Genomic DNA, 21,942 nt, shown 5'->3' with positions numbered 1-21,942 from the left:
CTCCTTGATGAAAACCTGCTGCTCGGTGCTCAGGACCTCACACTGGGGCAAAGGTTCACCTTCCAGCAGGACAACGACCCTAAGCACACAGCCAAAACAACGCAGGAGTGGCTTCGGGACAAGTCTCTGAATGTCCTTGTGGCCCAGTCAGAGCCCAGACTTGAACCCGATTGAACATCTCTGGAGACCTGAACACAGCTGTGCAGCGACACTCTCCATCCAACCTGGGATCTGCAGAGAAGAATGGGAGAAACTCCCCAAATACAGGTGTGCCAAGCTTGTAGTGTCATACCCAAGAAGACTCGAGGCTGTAATCGCTGCCAAAGGTGCTTCAACAAAGTACTGAGTAAAGGGTCTGAATACTTATGTAAATGTGATATGTCCGTTTTTTATTTATTTATAAATTAGCAACAATGTTAAATAAAAACATCTGTTTTTTCTTTGTCCTTATGGGGTATTGTGTGTAGGTTAATGATGGGGGGAGGGGAATGATTTAATACATTTTACAATAAGGATGAAAAGTAACAAAATGTAGAAAAAGTCAAGAGGTCTGAACACTTTCCGAATGGACTGTCTCGCTTGATCCATTATAGCTTGTTGAGACTAGTAGACAATGAATCAGGTTTATTGCCTTCCTTTTACAGCCCAGTCCTTCAACAGTCTCTGAGTTAAACTGAGGGCCATTGTTGATGGTTAAAAGAAGAGGGACTCAGTTAGGAGTGAATCAGGCTTGATGTCTGTGGTTAGAATGAATACGTTTTTACCAAGTAAAATGAAAGAATAAAATAATAAAAGCATGTGTCACAAATGTGTGAAAGTGTATCAGCTGAAAAGAGAATAGCAGACCTGGTTATCCTCCTGGCTTCCAGGTGACTGGGTGAATCTCTCCTCCTTTTTCTCATGGGAGAGTAGGACCTGGGTTTTTGCCTCTTCCCGCTATGCTTCCGACTGCTGTGTTTCACATCCTTCTCACAGGAGCTGGGGTCCCTCTTCCTCTCTCGGACCCTACCAATGTCAGATGGCATCTCTTATTAGAAATTCTATCATTTGGATATATTTTAAACCCACCATACTAGCACCTTCTGCTATCATCATGCAAGTACAATAGTAGTGCCAGAAGTCGTTATCTGAACTAGAGTAGATAGGCAAAGCTTTTTATTACCTGTCTTCACTGTTCCTGGAGTATCTTCCTCTGGACCTACCACTTCCTTTCCTTCTCAAACCAGCTGAGTAGCTCGGTGAACGGGAGTATGACCTTAAGACAAAGCACAACACATTTACTTCAATGGAGCTCAGCGAAAGTACACATTATGTCAAGTGGCTGCTGGAGGTGTCAGTGAAGTGCATTAAAACCTAAATGAAACCAACCTGGCAGATGACAGTGATCGGCTTCGAGAGTAGCGTCCAGAGTGTCTGGAGCTCCCAGAGGATCTACTTCTGCTTCTGCTGCTGCTGCTGGAGGAGATGGTTTTAGTCCTCTTGCGTGAAGAGGCCACTGTCCTCAACGGAGAGATGGAGGCAGTCTTCTGAGGTCTCCCCACCTTGGCCCCACATCCTAAAGTCTTCACCGGGTCACTGCAATGATAACAGTGGAATTCCATAAATGTCTGCTGCAATTGTGAAAATATACACTATGTATATGGATGGATTACATTTTGAGAAAACAGTAAATCAAGGAACATTTCTGGTCCTTTGACTTCAAGTAGCACTTTTCATCACCTACAGTACGATATTCTTCAAGGATGGGAAGCTCACCTCTTGCCATTCCTGTTGAAAGTAGCAGTAGGCAAGCCACCTTCCACATGCAGAGGTTTACACAGGGAAGTGTAGCTGGTCACAGAGTTCCCCGAGTCGGACGCGTCGTCTCCCTCCCTGAACCTCAGTTTCCCTGGTGAAGCCGGCGCACGGCATAGGACCTTTTTGTCGCCGGTGACGTTTGGCTGTGAAATGCCGGTTTTGGTCGATGGTGGGGAAGAGGTGTCGTTCCCGGAATCGTAATCCTGTGGTCCTTTGCTCTGATTGGACAAAGTGTGACGGAGAATCACTGTTGTGTTTAAAACCTCACCGCCAGGTTTTGACTGTAAGACCTGTAAACAGACAAAAAGACCATGTTTAATTCCAGAGATGTTTTTTTTCTTTTTCGTTTAGTTCAATAAGCAACTACCTGTATGATGCATTGGGAATACTCTACAAAGGCACGTATTTCCCTTCCAAAACACAGAGAATATATATATATATATATTTTTTTTAGGGGGGGACAGAGAACTTGAAAAGATTATAGACGTCATGCAAATTTGTGTCATGCGAATAACTTGGAAAGTAAAACTAAACTGAACCAAATTGAAAGATTTATTTTACATATATATTTTTTTATTAACTGAACTGAAACAAATATACGAAAGGAAGAACAAAATAACAGAACGAAGAGTTACTAGTGTGTGAGTAGAAACTAGCAACGGCTTTAGCTAAATCCAGTGAGAGAAAGAGAGAAGTACAAGAGGAGGAACAACAACGGCCCCATTACAAAGCCTGTTTTAACGAATAATAGAACAAACATCACAAAATGGGTATTATGTGGAAATGAAAAGGACTGCAGACAGAGATATCCCATCAGTCTAACTTAGAAAGTCCTCAGAATAGGACAGATTGTTTTCCCTGCAAGAAGAAAAGAATTAGCCTGCAGCGAACCCTAAGGTACAGTAAATCCCTACGTCTGCGGATAGCATCCACTTACCAATCAAGATTTCCTCCTTAAGTAGGTAAGGTGTAAGAAAAAGGGAAGAGCGGGCAACATAAGTGCATCATTAGAGTCGTAAATTGCAAGAAAAAGACAATAACTTCTTCAAACCCAGAGCCAGTTACCGTTATTGGCATGTTCCTTTTCTTCCCATAATTGAGATTGTTTAAGAGTTTTCTCGGGGCTAGAAGCCCATAACAAGCTTTTATTGTGTAGTCAATCTTGAATACACGCTACACGTCTGTGAGGCCAAACTTAATGTACTTTAGAATAGTGTACACATACCAGTTTTGTAAACTAGACTGCAGGTTTTTTTTTTAAATTAGTTTTACTCTAAAAGAGTAAGAGTGGTTGCTAAGGACTATACAATAATAAAATACATGTTTTTCCTGCTGAAGATAACTAAGAGATACCAAATGATTGAATGTTTGGCTCACTCAAATTCATTCCCTCCAAACAGATTATAATCTCTCTTTACCTATCGATTGCAAATCACTCATAGTAGATTGATTAAACTCTGACCTCCCGAAGTCTTTTCAGATAATCTCCAGGCTGCAACATCAGACCATAACTAACACTGAAAACCCCAGGGGAAAACATCAAAATAAAACCACCCATCACAGGCCACTGACAAATATTCTTGAATCGATTCAATCTTGCTCCTCAAGTACTATCCTAACAGTCAGTGTGCTTCTGCTGGCTATCAGAACACTAGTTACCCAAAGTAACCAATAGTTACACTGAAAGTAAGCCTAAACACCCACCATTTTGTAAAGTCCATTTGGAATATGTAACAGTGGAGAAGCCGTTTTAATATTTGGCACATATTCAGTATTCAAACTACCTGGGAGTTAATCAGTGTGGTTGTTCTATTCATACCCACATTTCCCTGTGTGGGTTGCATTGATTGGGAGGAAATATCAAACATACCGCAGAAATTAAACCTTTTCTAAACTATTGCTAACGTATCCGTATTAAAATTAGGACTAATCTACTTCCATTGACGGTTAATTTAATTAAAAACCCTTGAAAATTAACACAAAGTGGAAGAAACGTAGTAATATTGCCACGTTAGGTAACCAATTTTAGATAATCCTCAAAAAAAAAAGGTTGTGTTTAAAATACAAAGCACCGTTGGTCTATAGCTTATTGCATTTCAATTACCAACCCTGTGGTCTGTGATGAAAAACATCTGGGGAGTAATTAGCATAATTTAATGATCACTGGAGAGAAATTAAATGTATCTCACGCCTCAGAGAGCCTGAGACAATGAGTCAACGAACAAACGGAGCTGAGCTGTGTTTAAAATCACATACATTAAACGTATCTCACGCCTCAGAGAGCCTGAGACAATGAGTCAACGAACAAACGGAGCTGAGCTGTGTTTAAAATCACATACATTAAACGTATCTCACGCCTCAGAGAGCCTGAGACAATGAGTCAACGAACAAACGGAGCTGAGCTGTGTTTAAAATCACATACATTAAATGTATCTCACGCCTCAGAGAGCCTGAGACAATGAGTCAACGAACAAATGGCTGTGTTTAAAATAACATAAATTAAATGTTTCTCAACGAACAAACGGAGCTGAGCTGTGTTTAAAATCACATACATTAAATGTATCTCACGCCTCAGCGAAAGAAAGTAATTATTTTAGATCTGACCGATCAATATCGCCTAAGTCTCTAATACTGCTGCAATGCTGGGCCAATAGCAATGCATAAACAGTCAATGAAAAGTATTGTTTTGATGAAAACAACTAGTACTTATATGCTTGAGCTCAAGAAATACAGCTGAATTGAAGACAAAATAAACTGATACAGTATGTGATGGTTTCTTGCCAGCGGTCATTGTGCTGATCATTTCAACTCATTCTTTACCCATTAGCTTTTCACAAAACACAGCTTGGCTGCATCCTCTGCACATGATCATTAGCTGCCTACCACCAGCAAGTTCCCCGGGTGCTGTTTCTGCTAAGTTTGTGATTATATAATGGTGTTAGATAAAAACAGAAAAACAAGAACAGATGACATCACTGCTCAATGAAGAGTTCATAAAAAAAAACATGTCAGGAAGCAACACGATTTTGGACAGGAAATGTAAAATGAGTTGGATTCAAAAGTGATTTAGATCGACCCTCGAAGGAATTCGAAAGACTATATTCCCAAAGATTTTGATGAAAGAAGATGTAGATAAAAAAAAGCTAAAAAGCCATGACAGAATTAGATTGTATTTTGTTTTACAGGATATCTGATGAAGATTGTTTGTAAAATAGTTTGATCTTGAGAGAGGATATGGACTTATAAACAATCTGATATTCCATATGTAAATGTGTCAACAACAAAAAAAACATTGCCCTGAACGTTCGGCTTCAGACACGGAAGCAAGAGGTCTTACATGACCTTAATAGAGTAATACCACCGGAAGGTACTTTAGTTTAGGCTCAAAGTCCCGAGGAACACTTACGGTGCTGGTAGAAAGGACGGAGCGAAAGAGTGGAGTTGTTTTACACACTGACTTGGCGGCCGGCTCCCACTCAAACCCTCCGTGGTCCAGTGATGTACCAGGGTCCTCCATCAGGGCTGCTAGGCCTCCCAATGCAGGGTGATCCACTGATTTGTGCAGATGACGTCTGCGGACACAAATATTAAGGAGTTACAAACATCACTACATCAAAGTCTACAATTTAGTACAAACTTAGTTTTACTGAGAGCCTTTTCTGGCCCACAATCGTCCAGATATGCTGCCAACTGTGCTCGTTCGGGACAAAAACGATTTAGTCAAAATAGCACTAATTGTGCAGCCGTGAGAATACCTATTTGGGATAATGTAATCACTGGGACAGTGTTTACCGTTTTGAACAGCTGTAGTTGAAGTTATGTCACAATATCATCCGAAGGACTTTATGATTGAACAGTGGCCTAGTTTCTGACAGTGGAAACACTGTGGTGGACAGGGGGCACAGGCAGCCAGCTCAGGATGTGCCCCAGACTGTACAGGAGAACCAGACAGCAATCTCATAGTAAATGTCATCTACGGCTGAACAGGGATCAACCCTCAGCTGTTTACAGACTAATGCCTGCAACTCTGTCTGTGTGTGTGTCTTTGTCTATGTGTGTCTGTGTGTATGTGTGTGTGTGTGTGTGCGCGACAAACCAGCTCGATATATAGCCTAACCCTCAGACACAGACAAACACTACTGGCACAGATACCAGTCAACCAGCCAAGCTAGGGGAACGGGAATTTACACAGACCCAGCCTTGCCAAGCTGTGGCATTTCACATTTCAAACTAGAGCTACAGCTGTGGACACGAGCCGGAGAGCTAAGTGGGTTTTTATGGCTAGGCTTGACGATTATACAACTCCAGAATGATTATACCGTCCCATAATGCAGTTGGGGTATAATCGTTTCAACGGAACAGTTGATGTAGAATCCCTGAGAATTGAAGATTATTCAGATTGTCCCCCTGTCGTCCTCCCCCCACGACATAGACTGAGTTCCATCTGGCACCCTAATCCCTATATAGTGCACTGGCGCCGCTGTTCTAACGTAGTGCACTATGTGGTGAAGGGGACCATTTTGGGACGCAAACAGACTCTCGGCACGGTCGGTGGAGCGCAATCGGTCGGTCGGGGTAAAGCCTGCTGCTATTCATTTTCGGTAATGATTTCCTCTGCCGAATATCACAGGTCCCAATAATGGAGAGATCCAGAAGGGATTTTAATGCAATCATCTCTGGCTTTAGATTATTTCAGTTTGAAACATGGGCTCAGTTTGGTCGTCTCTCTGTCACCAGTGTGAATGAATAACACATGACTGATCAATTGGAGAAAAGACAGAATAATTTAATGAACAAACAAATAAATAAATGAAATGTCAGATGAGTGACATATAATGACACTATAGAGGTCTAATATAAGGACACTATAGAGGTCTAATATAATGACACTATAGAGGTCTAATATAAGGACACTATAGAGGTGTAATATAATGACACTATAGAGGTCTAATATAATGACACTATAGAGGTCTAATATAATGACACTATAGAGGTGTAATATAATGACACTATAGAGGTCTAATATAATGACACTAGAGGTCTAATATAATGACACTATAGAGGTCTAATATAATGACACTATAGAGGTCTAATATAAGGACACTATAGAGGTCTAATATAATGACACTATAGAGGTGTAATATAATGACACTAGAGGTCTAATATAATGACACTATAGAGGTCTAATATAATGACACTAGAGGTCTAATATAAGGACACTATAGAGGTCTAATATAAGGACACTATAGAGGTCTAATATAATGACACTATAGAGGTGTAATATAATGACACTAGAGGTGTAATATAATGACACTATAGAGGTCTAATATAATGACACTAGAGGTCTAATATAAGGACACTATAGAGGTATAATATAAGGACACTATAGAGGTGTAATATAATGACACTAGAGGTGTAATATAATGACACTATAGAGGTCTAATATAATGACACTATAGAGGTGTATAATGACACTAAAGACACTATAATATAATGACACTATAGAGGTCTAATATAATGACACTATAGAGGTGTAATATAATGACACTATAGAGGTCTAATTTAATAACACTATAGAGGTCTAATATAATGACACTATAGAGGTGTAATATAATGACACTAGAGGTCTAATATAATGACACTATAGAGGTCTAATATAATGACACTAGAGGTCTAATATAATGACACTATAGAGGTCTAATATAAAGACACTATAGAGGTCTAATATAATGACACTATAGAGGTGTAATATAATGACACTATAGAGGTGTAATATAATGACACTATAGAGGTCTAATATAATGACACTATAGAGGTCTAATATAATGACACTAGAGGTGTAATATAATGACACTATAGAGGTCTAATATAATGACACTATAGAGGTCTAATATAATGACACTAGAGGTCTAATATAATGACACTATAGAGGTGTAATATAATGACACTATAGAGGTCTAATATTAATAACACTATAGAGGTCTAATATAATGACACTATAGAGGGTGGAATATAATGACACTATAGAGGTCTAATATAATGATACTATAGAGGTGTAATATAATGACACTATAGAGGTCTAATATAATGACACTATAGAGGTCTAATATAATGACACTATAGAGGTGGAATATAATGACACTAGAGGTCTAATATAATGACACTATAGAGGTCTAATATAATGACACTATAGAGGTCTAATATAATGACACTATAGAGGTCTAATATAATGACACTATAGATTTGTAATATAATGACACTAGAGGTAATATAAAGACACTAGAGAGTCTAATATAATGACACTATAGAGGTGTAATATAATGACACTATAGAGGTCTAATATAATGACACTATAGAGGTGTAATATAATGACACTATAGAGGTTTAATATAATGCCACTATAGAGGTCTAATATAATGACACTAGAGAGGTGTAATATAATAACACTATAGAGGTTCTAATATAATGACACTATAGAGGTGTAATACAATTATACTATAGAGGTGTAATATAAAGACACTATAGAGGTGAAATATAATGACACTATAGAGGTCTAATATAATGACACTATGGAGATGTAATATAAAGACACTATAGAGGTCTAATATAATGACACTATAGAGATGTAATATAATGACACGAGAGGTGTAATATAATGACACTATAGAGGTGTAATAAAATTACACTAGAGGTTTAATATAATGCCACTATAGAGGTCTAATATAATGACACTAGAGGTGTAATATAATAACACTAGAGAGTTCTAATATAATGACACTGTAGAGGTGTAATACAATTACACTATAGAGGTCTAATATAATTACACTAGAGGTCTAATATAATGACACTATAGAGATCTAATATAATGACACTATAGAGGTCTAATATAATAACACTATAGAGTTCTAATATAATGACACTAGAGAGTTCTAATATAATTGAGCTGTCTGTCTCTGAAGATGCAGATGTAAATTAAATGGTGTGTTTACGTTGTCAGAATGCATATTAACCAATGGAACTAGAGGTGAATATAATGAACTACTGCAGACCTAATGCATTTAATGACCAACCTCAATATAATGACACTAAACAACTACTACAGACCTAATGAATTTAATGACAACCTAACCCATCACCTCAAACAACTACTGCAGACCTAATGAATTTAACCCAACCTAACTCACCTCAAACAACTACTATAGACCTAATGAATTTAATCCAACCTAATATCACCTCAAACAACTACTGCAGACCTAATGAATTTAACCCAACCTACCCATCACCTCAAACAACTACTGCAGACCTAATGAATTTAACCCAACCTACCCATCACCTCAAACAACTACTGCAGACCTAATGAATTAACCCAACCTCACCCATCACCTCAAACAACTACTGCAGACCTAATGAATTTAACCCAACCTAACCCATCACCTCAAACAACTACTACAGACCTAATGAATTTAACCCAACCTCACCCATCACCTAAAACAACTACTGCAGACCTAATGAATTTAACCCAACCTAACCCATCACCTCAAACAACTACTACAGACCTAATGAATTTAACCCAACCGAACCCATCACCTCAAACAACTACTGCAGACCTAATGAATTTAATCCAACCGACAAACAACTACTGCAGACCTAATGAATTTAATCCAACCTCACCCATCACCTCAAACAACTACTGCAGACCTAATGAATTTAACCCAACCTAACCCATCACCTCAAACAACTACTACAGACCTAATGAATTTAATCCAACCTACCCATCACCTCAAACAACTACTGCAGACCTAATGAATTTAACCCAACCTACCCATCACCTCAAACAACTACTGCAGACCTAATGAATTTAATCCAACCTCACCCATCACCTCAAACAACTACTGCAGACCTAATGAATTTAACCCAACCTCACCCATCACCTCAAACAACTACTACAGACCTAATGAATTTAACCCAACCTCACCCATCACCTCAAACAACTACTGCAGACCTAATGAATTTAATATCACCCATCACCTCAAACAACTACTACAGACCTAATGAATTTAACCCAACCTCACCCATCACCTCAAACAACTACTACAGACCTAATGAATTTAACCCAACCTCACCCATCACCTCAAACAACTACTGCAGACCTAATGAATTTAATCCAACCTAACCCATCACCTCAAACAACTACTACAGACCTAATGAATTTAACCCAACCAACCCATCACCTCAAACAACTACTGCAGACCTAATGAATTTAACCCAACCTAACCCATCACCCAAACAACTACTGCAGACCTAATGAATTTAACCCAACCTCACCCATCACCTCAAACAACTACTGCAGACCTAATGAATTTAACCCAACCTACCCATCACCTCAAACAACTACTGCAGACCTAATGAATTTAATCCAACCTCACCCATCACCTCAAACAACTACTGCAGACCTAATGAATTTAATCACCTCAAACAACTACTACAGACCTAATGAATTTAATCCAACCTACCCATCACCTCAAACAACTACTGCAGACCTAATGAATTTAACCCAACCTACCCATCACCTCAAACAACTACTGCAGACCTAATGAATTTAATCCAACCTAACCCATCACCTCAAACAACTACTGCAGACCTAATGAATTTAACCCAACCTCACCCATCACCTCAAACAACTACTGCAGACCTAATGAATTTAACCCAACCGAACCCATCACCTCAAACAACTACTACAGACCTAATGAATTTAACCCAACCTCACCCATCACCTCAAACAACTACTGCAGATCTAATGAATTTAACCCAACCGAACCCATCACCTCAAACAACTACTACAGACCTAATGAATTTAATCCAACCTAACCCATCACCTCAAACAACTACTGCAGACCTAATGAATTTAATCCAACCTAACCCATCACCTCAAACAACTACTGCAGACCTAATGAATTTAATCCAACCGAACCCATCACCTCAAACAACTACTACAGACCTAATGAATTTAACCCAACCTCACCCATCACCTCAAACAACTACTGCAGACCTAATGAATTTAACCCAACCGAACCCATCACCTCAAACAACTACTGCAGACCTAATGAATTTAACCCAACCGAACCCATCACCTCAAACAACTACTGCAGACCTAATGAATTTAACCCAACCTCACCCATCACCTCAAACAACTACTGCAGACCTAATGAATTTAACCCAACCTCACCCATCACCTCAAACAACTACTGCAGACCTAATGAATTTAACCCAACCTCACCCATCACCTCAAACAACTACTGCAGACCTAATGAATTTAACCCAACCTCACCCATCACCTCAAACAACTACTACAGACCTAATGAATTTAACCCAACCTCACCCATCACCTCAAACAACTACTGCAGACCTAATGAATTTAACCCAACCTCACCCATCACCTCAAACAACTACTGCAGACCTAATGAATTTAACCCAACCTACCCATCACCTCAAACAACTACTGCAGACCTAATGAATTTAATCCAACCGAACCCATCACCTCAAACAACTACTGCAGACCTAATGAATTTAATCCAACCTCACCCATCACCTCAAACAACTACTGCAGACCTAATGAATTTAATCCAACCTAACCCATCACCTCAAACAACTACTGCAGACCTAATGAATTTAATCCAACCTAACCCATCACCTCAAACAACTACTACAGACCTAATGAATTTAACCCAACCGAACCCATCACCTCAAACAACTACTACAGACCTAATGAATTTAATCCAACCTACCCATCACCTCAAACAACTACTGCAGACCTAATGAATTTAACCCAACCTACCCATCACCTCAAACAACTACTGCAGACCTAATGAATTTAATCCAACCTAACCCATCACCTCAAACAACTACTGCAGACCTAATGAATTTAACCCAACCTCACCCATCACCTCAAACAACTACTGCAGACCTAATGAATTTAACCCAACCGAACCCATCACCTCAAACAACTACTGCAGACCTAATGAATTTAATCCAACCTCACCCATCACCTCAAACAACTACTACAGACCTAATGAATTTAACCCAACCGAACCCATCACCTCAAACAACTACTGCAGACCTAATGAATTTAACCCAACCTACCCATCACCTCAAACAACTACTACAGACCTAATGAATTTAACCCAACCTCACCCATCACCTCAAACAACTACTGCAGACCTAATGAATTTAACCCAACCTCACCCATCACCTCAAACAACTACTGCAGACCTAATGAATTTAACCCAACCTCACCCATCACCTCAAACAACTACTACAGACCTAATGAATTTAACCCAACCTCACCCATCACCTCAAACAACTACTGCAGACCTAATGAATTTAACCCAACCTACCCATCACCTCAAACAACTACTGCAGACCTAATGAATTTAATCCAACCGAACCCATCACCTCAAACAACTACTGCAGACCTAATGAATTTAACCCAACCTAACCCATCACCTCAAACAACTACTACAGACCTAATGAATTTAACCCAACCTACCCATCACCTCAAACAACTACTGCAGACCTAATGAATTTAATCCAACCTACCCATCACCTCAAACAACTACTGCAGACCTAATGAATTTAACCCAACCTACCCATCACCTCAAACAACTACTGCAGACCTAATGAATTTAACCCAACCGAACCCATCACCTCAAACAACTACTGCAGACCTAATGAATTTAACCCAACCGAACCCATCACCTCAAACAACTACTGCAGACCTAATGAATTTAACCCAACCTACCCATCACCTCAAACAACTACTGCAGATCTAATGAATTTAACCCAACCGAACCCATCACCTCAAACAACTACTGCAGACCTAATGAATTTAACCCAACCGAACCCATCACCTCAAACAACTACTGCAGACCTAATGAATTTAACCCAACCTACCCATCACCTCAAACAACTACTGCAGACCTAATGAATTTAACCCAACCTACCCATCACCTCAAACAACTACTACAGACCTAATGAATTTAACCCAACCGAACCCATCACCTCAAACAACTACTGCAGACCTAATGAATTTAACCCAACCTACCCATCACCTCAAACAACTACTGCAGACCTAATGAATTTAACCCAACCGAACCCATCACCTCAAACAACTACTGCAGACCTAATGAATTTAACCCAACCTAACCCATCACCTCAAACAACTACTGCAGACCTAATGAATTTAACCCAACCTACCCATCACCTCAAACAACTACTGCAGACCTAATGAATTTAACCCAACCTACCCATCACCTCAAACAACTACTACAGACCTAATGAATTTAACCCAACCTACCCATCACCTCAAACAACTACTGCAGACCTAATGAATTTAATCCAACCTACCCATCACCTCAAACAACTACTACAGACCTAATGAATTTAACCCAACCGAACCCATCACCTCAAACAACTACTGCAGACCTAATGAATTTAATCCAACCGAACCCATCACCTCAAACAACTACTGCAGACCTAATGAATTTAATCCAACCGAACCCATCACCTCAAACAACTACTGCAGACCTAATGAATTTAACCCAACCTACCCATCACCTCAAACAACTACTGCAGACCTAATGAATTTAATCCAACCGAACCCATCACCTCAAACAACTACTGCAGACCTAATGAATTTAACCCAACCTACCCATCACCTCAAACAACTACTGCAGACCTAATGAATTTAATCCAACCTAACCCATCACCTCAAACAACTACTGCAGACCTAATGAATTTAACCCAACCTACCCATCACCTCAAACAACTACTGCAGACCTAATGAATTTAATCCAACCGAACCCATCACCTCAAACAACTACTGCAGACCTAATGAATTTAATCCAACCGAACCCATCACCTCAAACAACTACTGCAGACCTAATGAATTTAACCCAACCTACCCATCACCTCAAACAACTACTGCAGACCTAATGAATTTAATCCAACCTAACCCATCACCTCAAACAACTACTACAGACCTAATGAATTTAATCCAACCGAACCCATCACCTCAAACAACTACTGCAGACCTAATGAATTTAATCCAACCTAACCCATCACCTCAAACAACTACTGCAGACCTAATGAATTTAATCCAACCTACCCATCACCTCAAACAACTACTGCAGACCTAATGAATTTAATCCAACCTAACCCATCACCTCAAACAACTACTGCAGACCTAATGAATTTAACCCAACCTACCCATCACCTCAAACAACTACTGCAGACCTAATGAATTTAACCCAACCTACCCATCACCTCAAACAACTACTGCAGACCTAATGAATTTAATCCAACCTCACCCATCACCTCAAACAACTACTGCAGACCTAATGAATTTAACCCAACCGAACCCATCACCTCAAACAACTACTGCAGACCTAATGAATTTAACCCAACCTCACCCATCACCTCAAACAACTACTGCAGACCTAATGAATTTAACCCAACCTAACCCATCACCTCAAACAACTACTACAGACCTAATGAATTTAATCCAACCTAACCCATCACCTCAAACAACTACTGCAGACCTAATGAATTTAATCCAACCGAACCCATCACCTCAAACAACTACTGCAGACCTAATGAATTTAACCCAACCTAACCCATCACCTCAAACAACTACTGCAGACCTAATGAATTTAATCCAACCTCACCCATCACCTCAAACAACTACTGCAGACCTAATGAATTTAACCCAACCTCACCCATCACCTCAAACAACTACTGCAGACCTAATGAATTTAACCCAACCGAACCCATCACCTCAAATTCTAAATCTAGTCCAGACTGTCTATCAGTCATCTCTGGTCTATCATTCATCTCTGGTCTATCATTCACCTCTGGTCTATCAGTCGTCTCTGGTCTATCAGTCATCTCTGGTCTATCATTCACCTCTGGCCTATCATTCACCTCTGGTCTATCAGTCATCTCTGGTCTATCATTCATCTCTGGCCTATCATTCACCTCTGGCCTATCATTCACCTCTGGTCTATCAGTCATCTCTGGTCTATCATTCATCTCTGGTCTATCAGTCATCTCTGGTCTATCATTCATCTCTGGCCTATCAGTCATCTCTGGCCTATCATTCACTCTGGCTATCATTCATCTCTGGTCTATCAGTCATCTCTGGTCTATCATTCACCTCTGGCCTATCATTCATCTCTGGCCTATCATTCATCTCTGGTCTATCATTCACCTCTGGTCTATCAGTCATCTCTGGTCTATCATTCATCTCTGGTCTATCAGTCATCTCTGGTCTATCATTCATCTCTGGCCTATCATTCATCTCTGGTCTTTCATTCATCTCTGGTCTATCATTCATCTCTGGTCTATCATTCACCTCTGGCCTATCATTCATCTCTGGTCTATCATTCACCTCTGGCCTATCATTCATCTCTGGCCTATCATTCATCTCTGGTCTATCATTCACCTCTGGCCTATCATCCACCTCTGGTCTATCATTCACCTCTGGCCTATCATTCATCTCTGGTCTATCATTCATCTCTGGTCTATCATTCATCTCTGGCCTATCATCCACCTCTGGTCTATCATTCACCTCTGGTCTATCATTCATCTCTGGCCTATCATTCATCTCTGGTCTATCATTCATCTCTGGTCTATCATTCATCTCTGGTCTATCATTCATCTCTGGTCTATCATTCACCTCTGGCCTATCATTCATCTCTGGTCTATCATTCACCTCTGGTCTATCATTCACCTCTGGCCTATCTATCTGGCCTATCATTCATCTCTGGTCTATCATTCATCTCTGGCCTATCATTCATCTCTGGCCTATCATTCATCTCTGGTCTATCATTCACCTCTGGCCTATCATTCACCTCTGGCCTATCATTCATCTCTGGTCTATCATTCATCTCTGGCCTATCATTCACCTCTGGCTATCATCACCTCTGGTCTATCATTCACCTCTGGCCTATCATTCACCTCTGGTCTATCATTCACCTCTGGCCTATCATTCACCTCTGGTCTATCATTCACCTCTGGTCTATCATTCACCTCTGGCCTATCATTCACCTCTGGTCTATCATTCACCTCTGGCCTATCATTCATCTCTGGTCTATCATTCATCTCTGGTCTATCATTCATCTCTGGTCTATCATTCATCTCTGGTCTATCATTCATCTCTGGCCTATCATTCATCTCTGGTCTATCATTCATCTCTGGTCTATCATTCACCTCTGGCCTATCATTCACCTCTGGCCTATCATTCACCTCTGGTCTATCATTCACCTCTGGCCTATCATTCACCTCTGGTCTATCATTCACCTCTGGTCTATCATTCACCTCTGGTCTATCATTCACCTCTGGCCTATCATTCACCTCTGGCCTATCATTCACCTCTGGCCTATCATTCACCTCTGGCCTATCATTCACCTCTGGTCTATCATTCATCTCTGGTCTATCATTCATCTCTGGTCTATCATTCATCTCTGGTCTATCATTCATCTCTGGTCTATCATTCATCTCTGGTCTATCATTCATCTCTGGCCTATCATTCATCTCTGGTCTATCATCATCTCTGGTCTATCATTCACCTCTGGCCTATCATTCATCTCTGGTCTATCATTCACCTCTGGTCTATCATTCACCTCTGGTCTATCATTCATCTCTGGCCTATCATTCATCTCTGGTCTATCATTCACCTCTGGTCTATCATTCATCTCTGGTCTATCATTCATCTCTGGTCTATCATTCATCTCTGGTCTATCATTCACCTCTGGTCTATCATTCACCTCTGGTCTATCATTCACCTCTGGTCTATCATTCACCTCTGGCCTATCATTCATCTCTGGTCTATCATTCACCTCTGGCTATCATTCACCTCTGGTCCTATCATTCACCTCTGGTCTATCATTCACCTCTGGCCTATCATTCACCTCTGGCCTATCATTCACCTCTGGTCTATCAGTCATCTCTGGTCTATCATTCATCTCTGGTCTATCAGTCATCTCTGGCCTATCATTCACCTCTGGTCTATCATTCACCTCTGGCCTATCATTCACCTCTGGTCTATCATTCATCTCTGGTCTATCATTCACCTCTGGTCTATCAGTCATCTCTGGTCTATCATTCACCTCTGGTCTATCATTCACCTCTGGTCTATCAGTCATCTCTGGTCTATCATTCACCTCTGGTCTATCAGTCATCTCTGGTCTATCATTCACCTCTGGTCTATCATTCATCTCTGGTCTATCATTCACCTCTGGTCTATCATTCACCTCTGGTCTATCATTCACCTCTGGTCTATCATTCACCTCTGGTCTATCAGTCATCTCTGGCCTATCAGTCATCTCTGGTCTATCATTCATCTCTGGTCTATCATTCACCTCTGGTCTATCAGTCATCTCTGGTCTATCATTCACCTCTGGTCTATCAGTCATCTCTGATCTATCAGTCACCTCTGGTCTATCATTCACCTCTGGCCTATCATTCATCTCTGGTCTATCATTCACCTCTGGTCTATCATTCACCTCTGGTCTATCATTCACCTCTGGTCTATCATTCACCTCTGGTCTATCAGTCATCTCTGGTCTATCATTCACCTCTGGTCTATCATTCACCTCTGGTCTATCAGTCATCTCTGGTCTATCATTCACCTCTGGTCTATCATTCACCTCTGGTCTATCATTCATCTCTGGTCTATCATTCACCTCTGGTCTATCATTCACCTCTGGTCTATCAGTCATCTCTGGTCTATCATTCACCTCTGGCCTATCATTCACCTCTGGCCTATCATTCACCTCTGGCCTATCATTCACCTCTGGCCTATCATTCATCTCTGGCCTATCAGTCATCTCTGGCCTATCATTCACCTCTGGCCTATCATTCACCTCTGGTCTATCATTCACCTCTGGTCTATCATTCACCTCTGGTCTATCAGTCATCTCTGGCCTATCATTCACCTCTGGTCTATCATTCACCTCTGGTCTATCATTCACCTCTGGTCTATCATTCACCTCTGGTCTATCATTCACCTCTGGTCTATCATTCACCTCTGGTCCATCAGTCATCTCTGGCCTATCAGCCATCTCTGGTCTATCATTCATCTCTGGTCTATCATTCACCTCTGGTCTATCAGTCATCTCTGGTCTATCATTCACCTCTGGTCTATCATTCATCTCTGGTCTATCAGTCACCTCTGGTCTATCATTCACCTCTGGCCTATCATTCATCTCTGGTCTATCATTCACCTCTGGTCTATCATTCACCTCTGGTCTATCATTCACCTCTGGTCTATCATTCATCTCTGGTCTATCAGTCATCTCTGGTCTATCATTCACCTCTGGTCTATCATTCACCTCTGGTCTATCAGTCATCTCTGGTCTATCATTCACCTCTGGTCTATCATTCACCTCTGGTCTATCATTCATCTCTGGTCTATCAGTCATCTCTGGTCTATCATTCACCTCTGGTCTATCATTCACCTCTGGTCTATCATTCACCTCTGGCCTATCATTCACCTCTGGCCTATCATTCATCTCTGGTCTATCATTCATCTCTGGCCTATCATTCACCTCTGGCCTATCATTCATCTCTGGTCTATCATTCATCTCTGGCCTATCATTCATCTCTGGTCTATCATTCATCTCTGGCCTATCATTCATCTCTGGCCTATCATTCATCTCTGGTCTATCATTCACCTCTGGTCTATCATTCATCTCTGGCCTATCATTCACCTCTGGTCTATCATTCACCTCTGGTCTATCATTCATCTCTGGTCTATCATTCATCTCTGGTCTATCATTCATCTCTGGTCTATCATTCATCTCTGGCCTATCATTCACCTCTGGCCTATCAGTCATCTCTGGTCTATCATTCATCTCTGGTCTATCAGTCATCTCTGGTCTATCATTCACCTCTGGTCTATCATTCATCTCTGGTCTATCAGTCATCTCTGGTCTATCATTCACCTCTGGTCTATCATTCACCTCTGGTCTATCATTCATCTCTGGTCTATCATTCACCTCTGGTCTATCAGTCACCTCTGGTCTATCAGTCATCTCTGGCCTATCATTCACCTCTGGTCTATCATTCATCTCTGGCCTATCAGTCACCTCTGGTCTATCATTCATCTCTGGCCTATCATTCACCTCTGGTCTATCAGTCATCTCTGGTCTATCATTCATCTCTGGCCTATCATTCACCTCTGGCCTATCATTCACCTCTGGCCTATCATTCATCTCTGGTCTATCATTCATCTCTGGCCTATCATTCACCTCTGGTCTATCATTCACCTCTGGTCTATCATTCACCTCTGGCCTATCATTCACCTCTGGTCTATCAGTCACCTCTGGTCTATCATTCACCTCTGGTCTATCATTCATCTCTGGTCTATCATTCACCTCTGGCCTATCATTAATCTCTGGCCTATCATTCATCTCTGGTCTATCATTCATCTCTGGTCTATCATTCATCTCTGGTCTATCATTCATCTCTGGCCTATCATTCATCTCTGGCCTATCATCCATCTCTGGTCTATCATTCACCTCTGGCCTATCATTCATCTCTGGCCTATCATTCACCTCTGGCCTATCATTCATCTCTGGCCTATCATTCATCTCTGGCCTATCATCCATCTCTCTGGTCTATCATTCACCTCTGGTCTATCATTCATCTCTGGTCCATCATTCATCTCTGGTCTATCATCCATCTCTGGTCTATCATTCACCTCTGGCCTATCATTCACCTCTGGTCTATCATTCATCTCTGGCCTATCATCCATCTCTGGTCTATCATTCACCTCTGGCCTATCATTCATCTCTGGCCTATCATTCATCTCTGGCCTATCATCCATCTCTGGTCTATCATCATCTCTGGTCTATCATTCATCTCTGGTCTATCATTCACCTCTGGCCTATCATTCACCTCTGGCCTATCATTCACCTCTGGCCTATCATTCATCTCTGGTCTATCATTCATCTCTGGTCTATCATTCATCTCTGGCCTATCATTCATCTCTGGTCTATCATTCATCTCTGGTCTATCATTCATCTCTGGCCTATCATTCATCTCTGGTCTATCATTCATCTCTGGTCTATCATTCACCTCTGGTCTATCATTCACCTCTGGTCTATCATTCACCTCTGGTCTATCAGTCATCTCTGGTCTATCATTCACCTCTGGTCTATCATTCACCTCTGGTCTATCATTCATCTCTGGCCTATCATTCATCTCTGGTCTATCATTCATCTCTGGTCTATCAGTCATCTCTGGTCTATCATTCACCTCTGGTCTATCATTCATCTCTGGCCTATCAGTCACCTCTGGTCTATCATTCACCTCTGGCCTATCATTCACCTCTGGTCTATCATTCATCTCTGGCCTATCAGTCATCTCTGGCCTATCATTCACCTCTGGCCTATCATTCACCTCTGGTCTATCATTCATCTCTGGTCTATCATTCATCTCTGGTCTATCATTCACCTCTGGCCTATCATCTCTGGTCTATCATTCACCTCTGGCCTATCATCACCTCTGGTCTATCATTCACCTCTGGCCTATCATCCATCTCTGGTCTATCATTCACCTCTGGTCTATCATTCATGGCCTATCATTCATCTCTGGTCTATCATTCATCTCTGGCCTATCATTCATCTCTGGTCTATCATTCATCTCTGGTCTATCATTCATCTCTGGTCTATCATTCATCTCTGGTCTATCATTCATCTCTGGCCTATCATTCATCTCTGGCCTATCATCATCTCTGGTCTATCATTCACCTCTGGCCTATCATTCATCTCTGGCCTATCATTCACCTCTGGCCTATCATTCATCTCTGGCCTATCATTCATCTCTGGTCATCCATCTCTGGTCTATCATTCACCTCTGGTCTATCATTCATCTCTGGCCTATCATTCATCTCTGGCCTATCATCCATCTCTGGTCTATCATTCATCTGGTCTATCATTCACCTCTGGTCTATCATTCACCTCTGGTCTATCAGTCATCTCTGGTCTATCATTCACCTCTGGTCTATCATTCATCTCTGGTCTATCAGTCATCTCTGGCCTATCAGTCATCTCTGGTCTATCATTCATCTCTGGTCTATCAGTCATCTCTGGTCTATCATTCATCTCTGGTCTATCAGTCATCTCTGGTCTATCAGTCATCTCTGGTCTATCATTCATCTCTGGTCTATCATTCATCTCTGGCCTATCAGTCACCTCTGGTCTATCATTCATCTCTGGTCTATCATTCATCTCTGGTCTATCATTCATCTCTGGTCTATCAGTCATCTCTGGCCTATCATTCACCTCTGGCCTATCATTCACCTCTGGCCTATCATTCATCTCTGGTCTATCATTCATCTCTGGCCTATCATTCACCTCTGGCCTATCATCCACCTCTGGTCTATCATTCACCTCTGGCCTATCATCACCTCTGGTCTATCATTCACCTCTGGCCTATCATCCATCTCTGGTCTATCATTCATCTCTGGTCTATCATTCATCTCTGGCCTATCATTCATCTCTGGTCTATCATTCATCTCTGGCCTATCATTCATCTCTGGCCTATCATTCATCTCTGGTCTATCATTCATCTCTGGTCTATCATTCATCTCTGGTCTATCATTCATCTCTGGCCTATCATTCATCTCTGGTCTATCATCCATCTCTGGTCTATCATTCACCTCTGGCCTATCATTCATCTCTGGCTATCATTCACCTCTGGCCTATCATTCATCTCTGGCCTATCATTCATCTCTGGCCTATCATCCATCTCTGGTCTATCATTCACCTCTGGTCTATCATTCATCTCTGGTCTATCATTCATCTCTGGTCTATCATCCATCTCTGGTCTATCATTCACCTCTGGCCTATCATTCACCTCTGGTCTATCATTCATCTCTGGCCTATCATTCATCTCTGGTCTATCATTCACCTCTGGCCTATCATTCATCTCTGGCCTATCATTCATCTCTGGCCTATCATCCATCTCTGGTCTATCATTCATCTCTGGTCTATCATTCATCTCTGGTCTATCATTCACCTCTGGCCTATCATTCACCTCTGGCCTATCATTCACCTCTGGCCTATCATTCATCTCTGGTCTATC

At 41.1% G+C, this 21,942-nt stretch overlaps 1 protein-coding gene and 2 long non-coding RNA genes across 3 annotated transcripts in view; all 3 read right to left on the bottom strand.

Annotated features, from left to right (window-relative positions):
* Positions 1-21,942, bottom strand: part of LOC118375392 (serine/arginine repetitive matrix protein 4-like) — a 213,198-nt gene that overhangs the window by 2,664 nt on the left and 188,592 nt on the right. The window contains exons 7-11 of the mRNA XM_052479231.1: positions 5,204-5,369; positions 1,756-2,087; positions 1,369-1,575; positions 1,163-1,255; positions 847-1,005 (exon numbers count right to left, since the gene is read on the bottom strand). Coding sequence (XP_052335191.1) covers positions 847-1,005; positions 1,163-1,255; positions 1,369-1,575; positions 1,756-2,087; positions 5,204-5,369 — 957 coding nt within the window. The remainder of the gene's footprint in view (positions 1-846; positions 1,006-1,162; positions 1,256-1,368; positions 1,576-1,755; positions 2,088-5,203; positions 5,370-21,942) is intronic.
* On the bottom strand, positions 10,914-12,738 carry LOC127911751 (uncharacterized). Its single transcript, XR_008079199.1, has 3 exons — positions 12,642-12,738; positions 12,541-12,591; positions 10,914-11,018 (listed from the first exon to the last, which is right to left on the bottom strand). It is a non-coding gene; the product is annotated as an uncharacterized LOC127911751 (long non-coding RNA).
* LOC127911752 (uncharacterized) lies at positions 14,806-19,031 on the bottom strand. Its single transcript, XR_008079200.1, has 3 exons — positions 18,978-19,031; positions 17,556-17,609; positions 14,806-14,847 (listed from the first exon to the last, which is right to left on the bottom strand). It is a non-coding gene; the product is annotated as an uncharacterized LOC127911752 (long non-coding RNA).

The sequence above is a fragment of the Oncorhynchus keta genome, chromosome 25 (assembly GCF_023373465.1).
Source record: "Oncorhynchus keta strain PuntledgeMale-10-30-2019 chromosome 25, Oket_V2, whole genome shotgun sequence".
NCBI classification, from domain to species: Eukaryota; Metazoa; Chordata; class Actinopteri; order Salmoniformes; family Salmonidae; genus Oncorhynchus; species Oncorhynchus keta.
The sequence above is the reverse complement of the archived record's forward strand: the minus strand, read 5'-3'. Positions and strand labels throughout refer to the sequence as shown.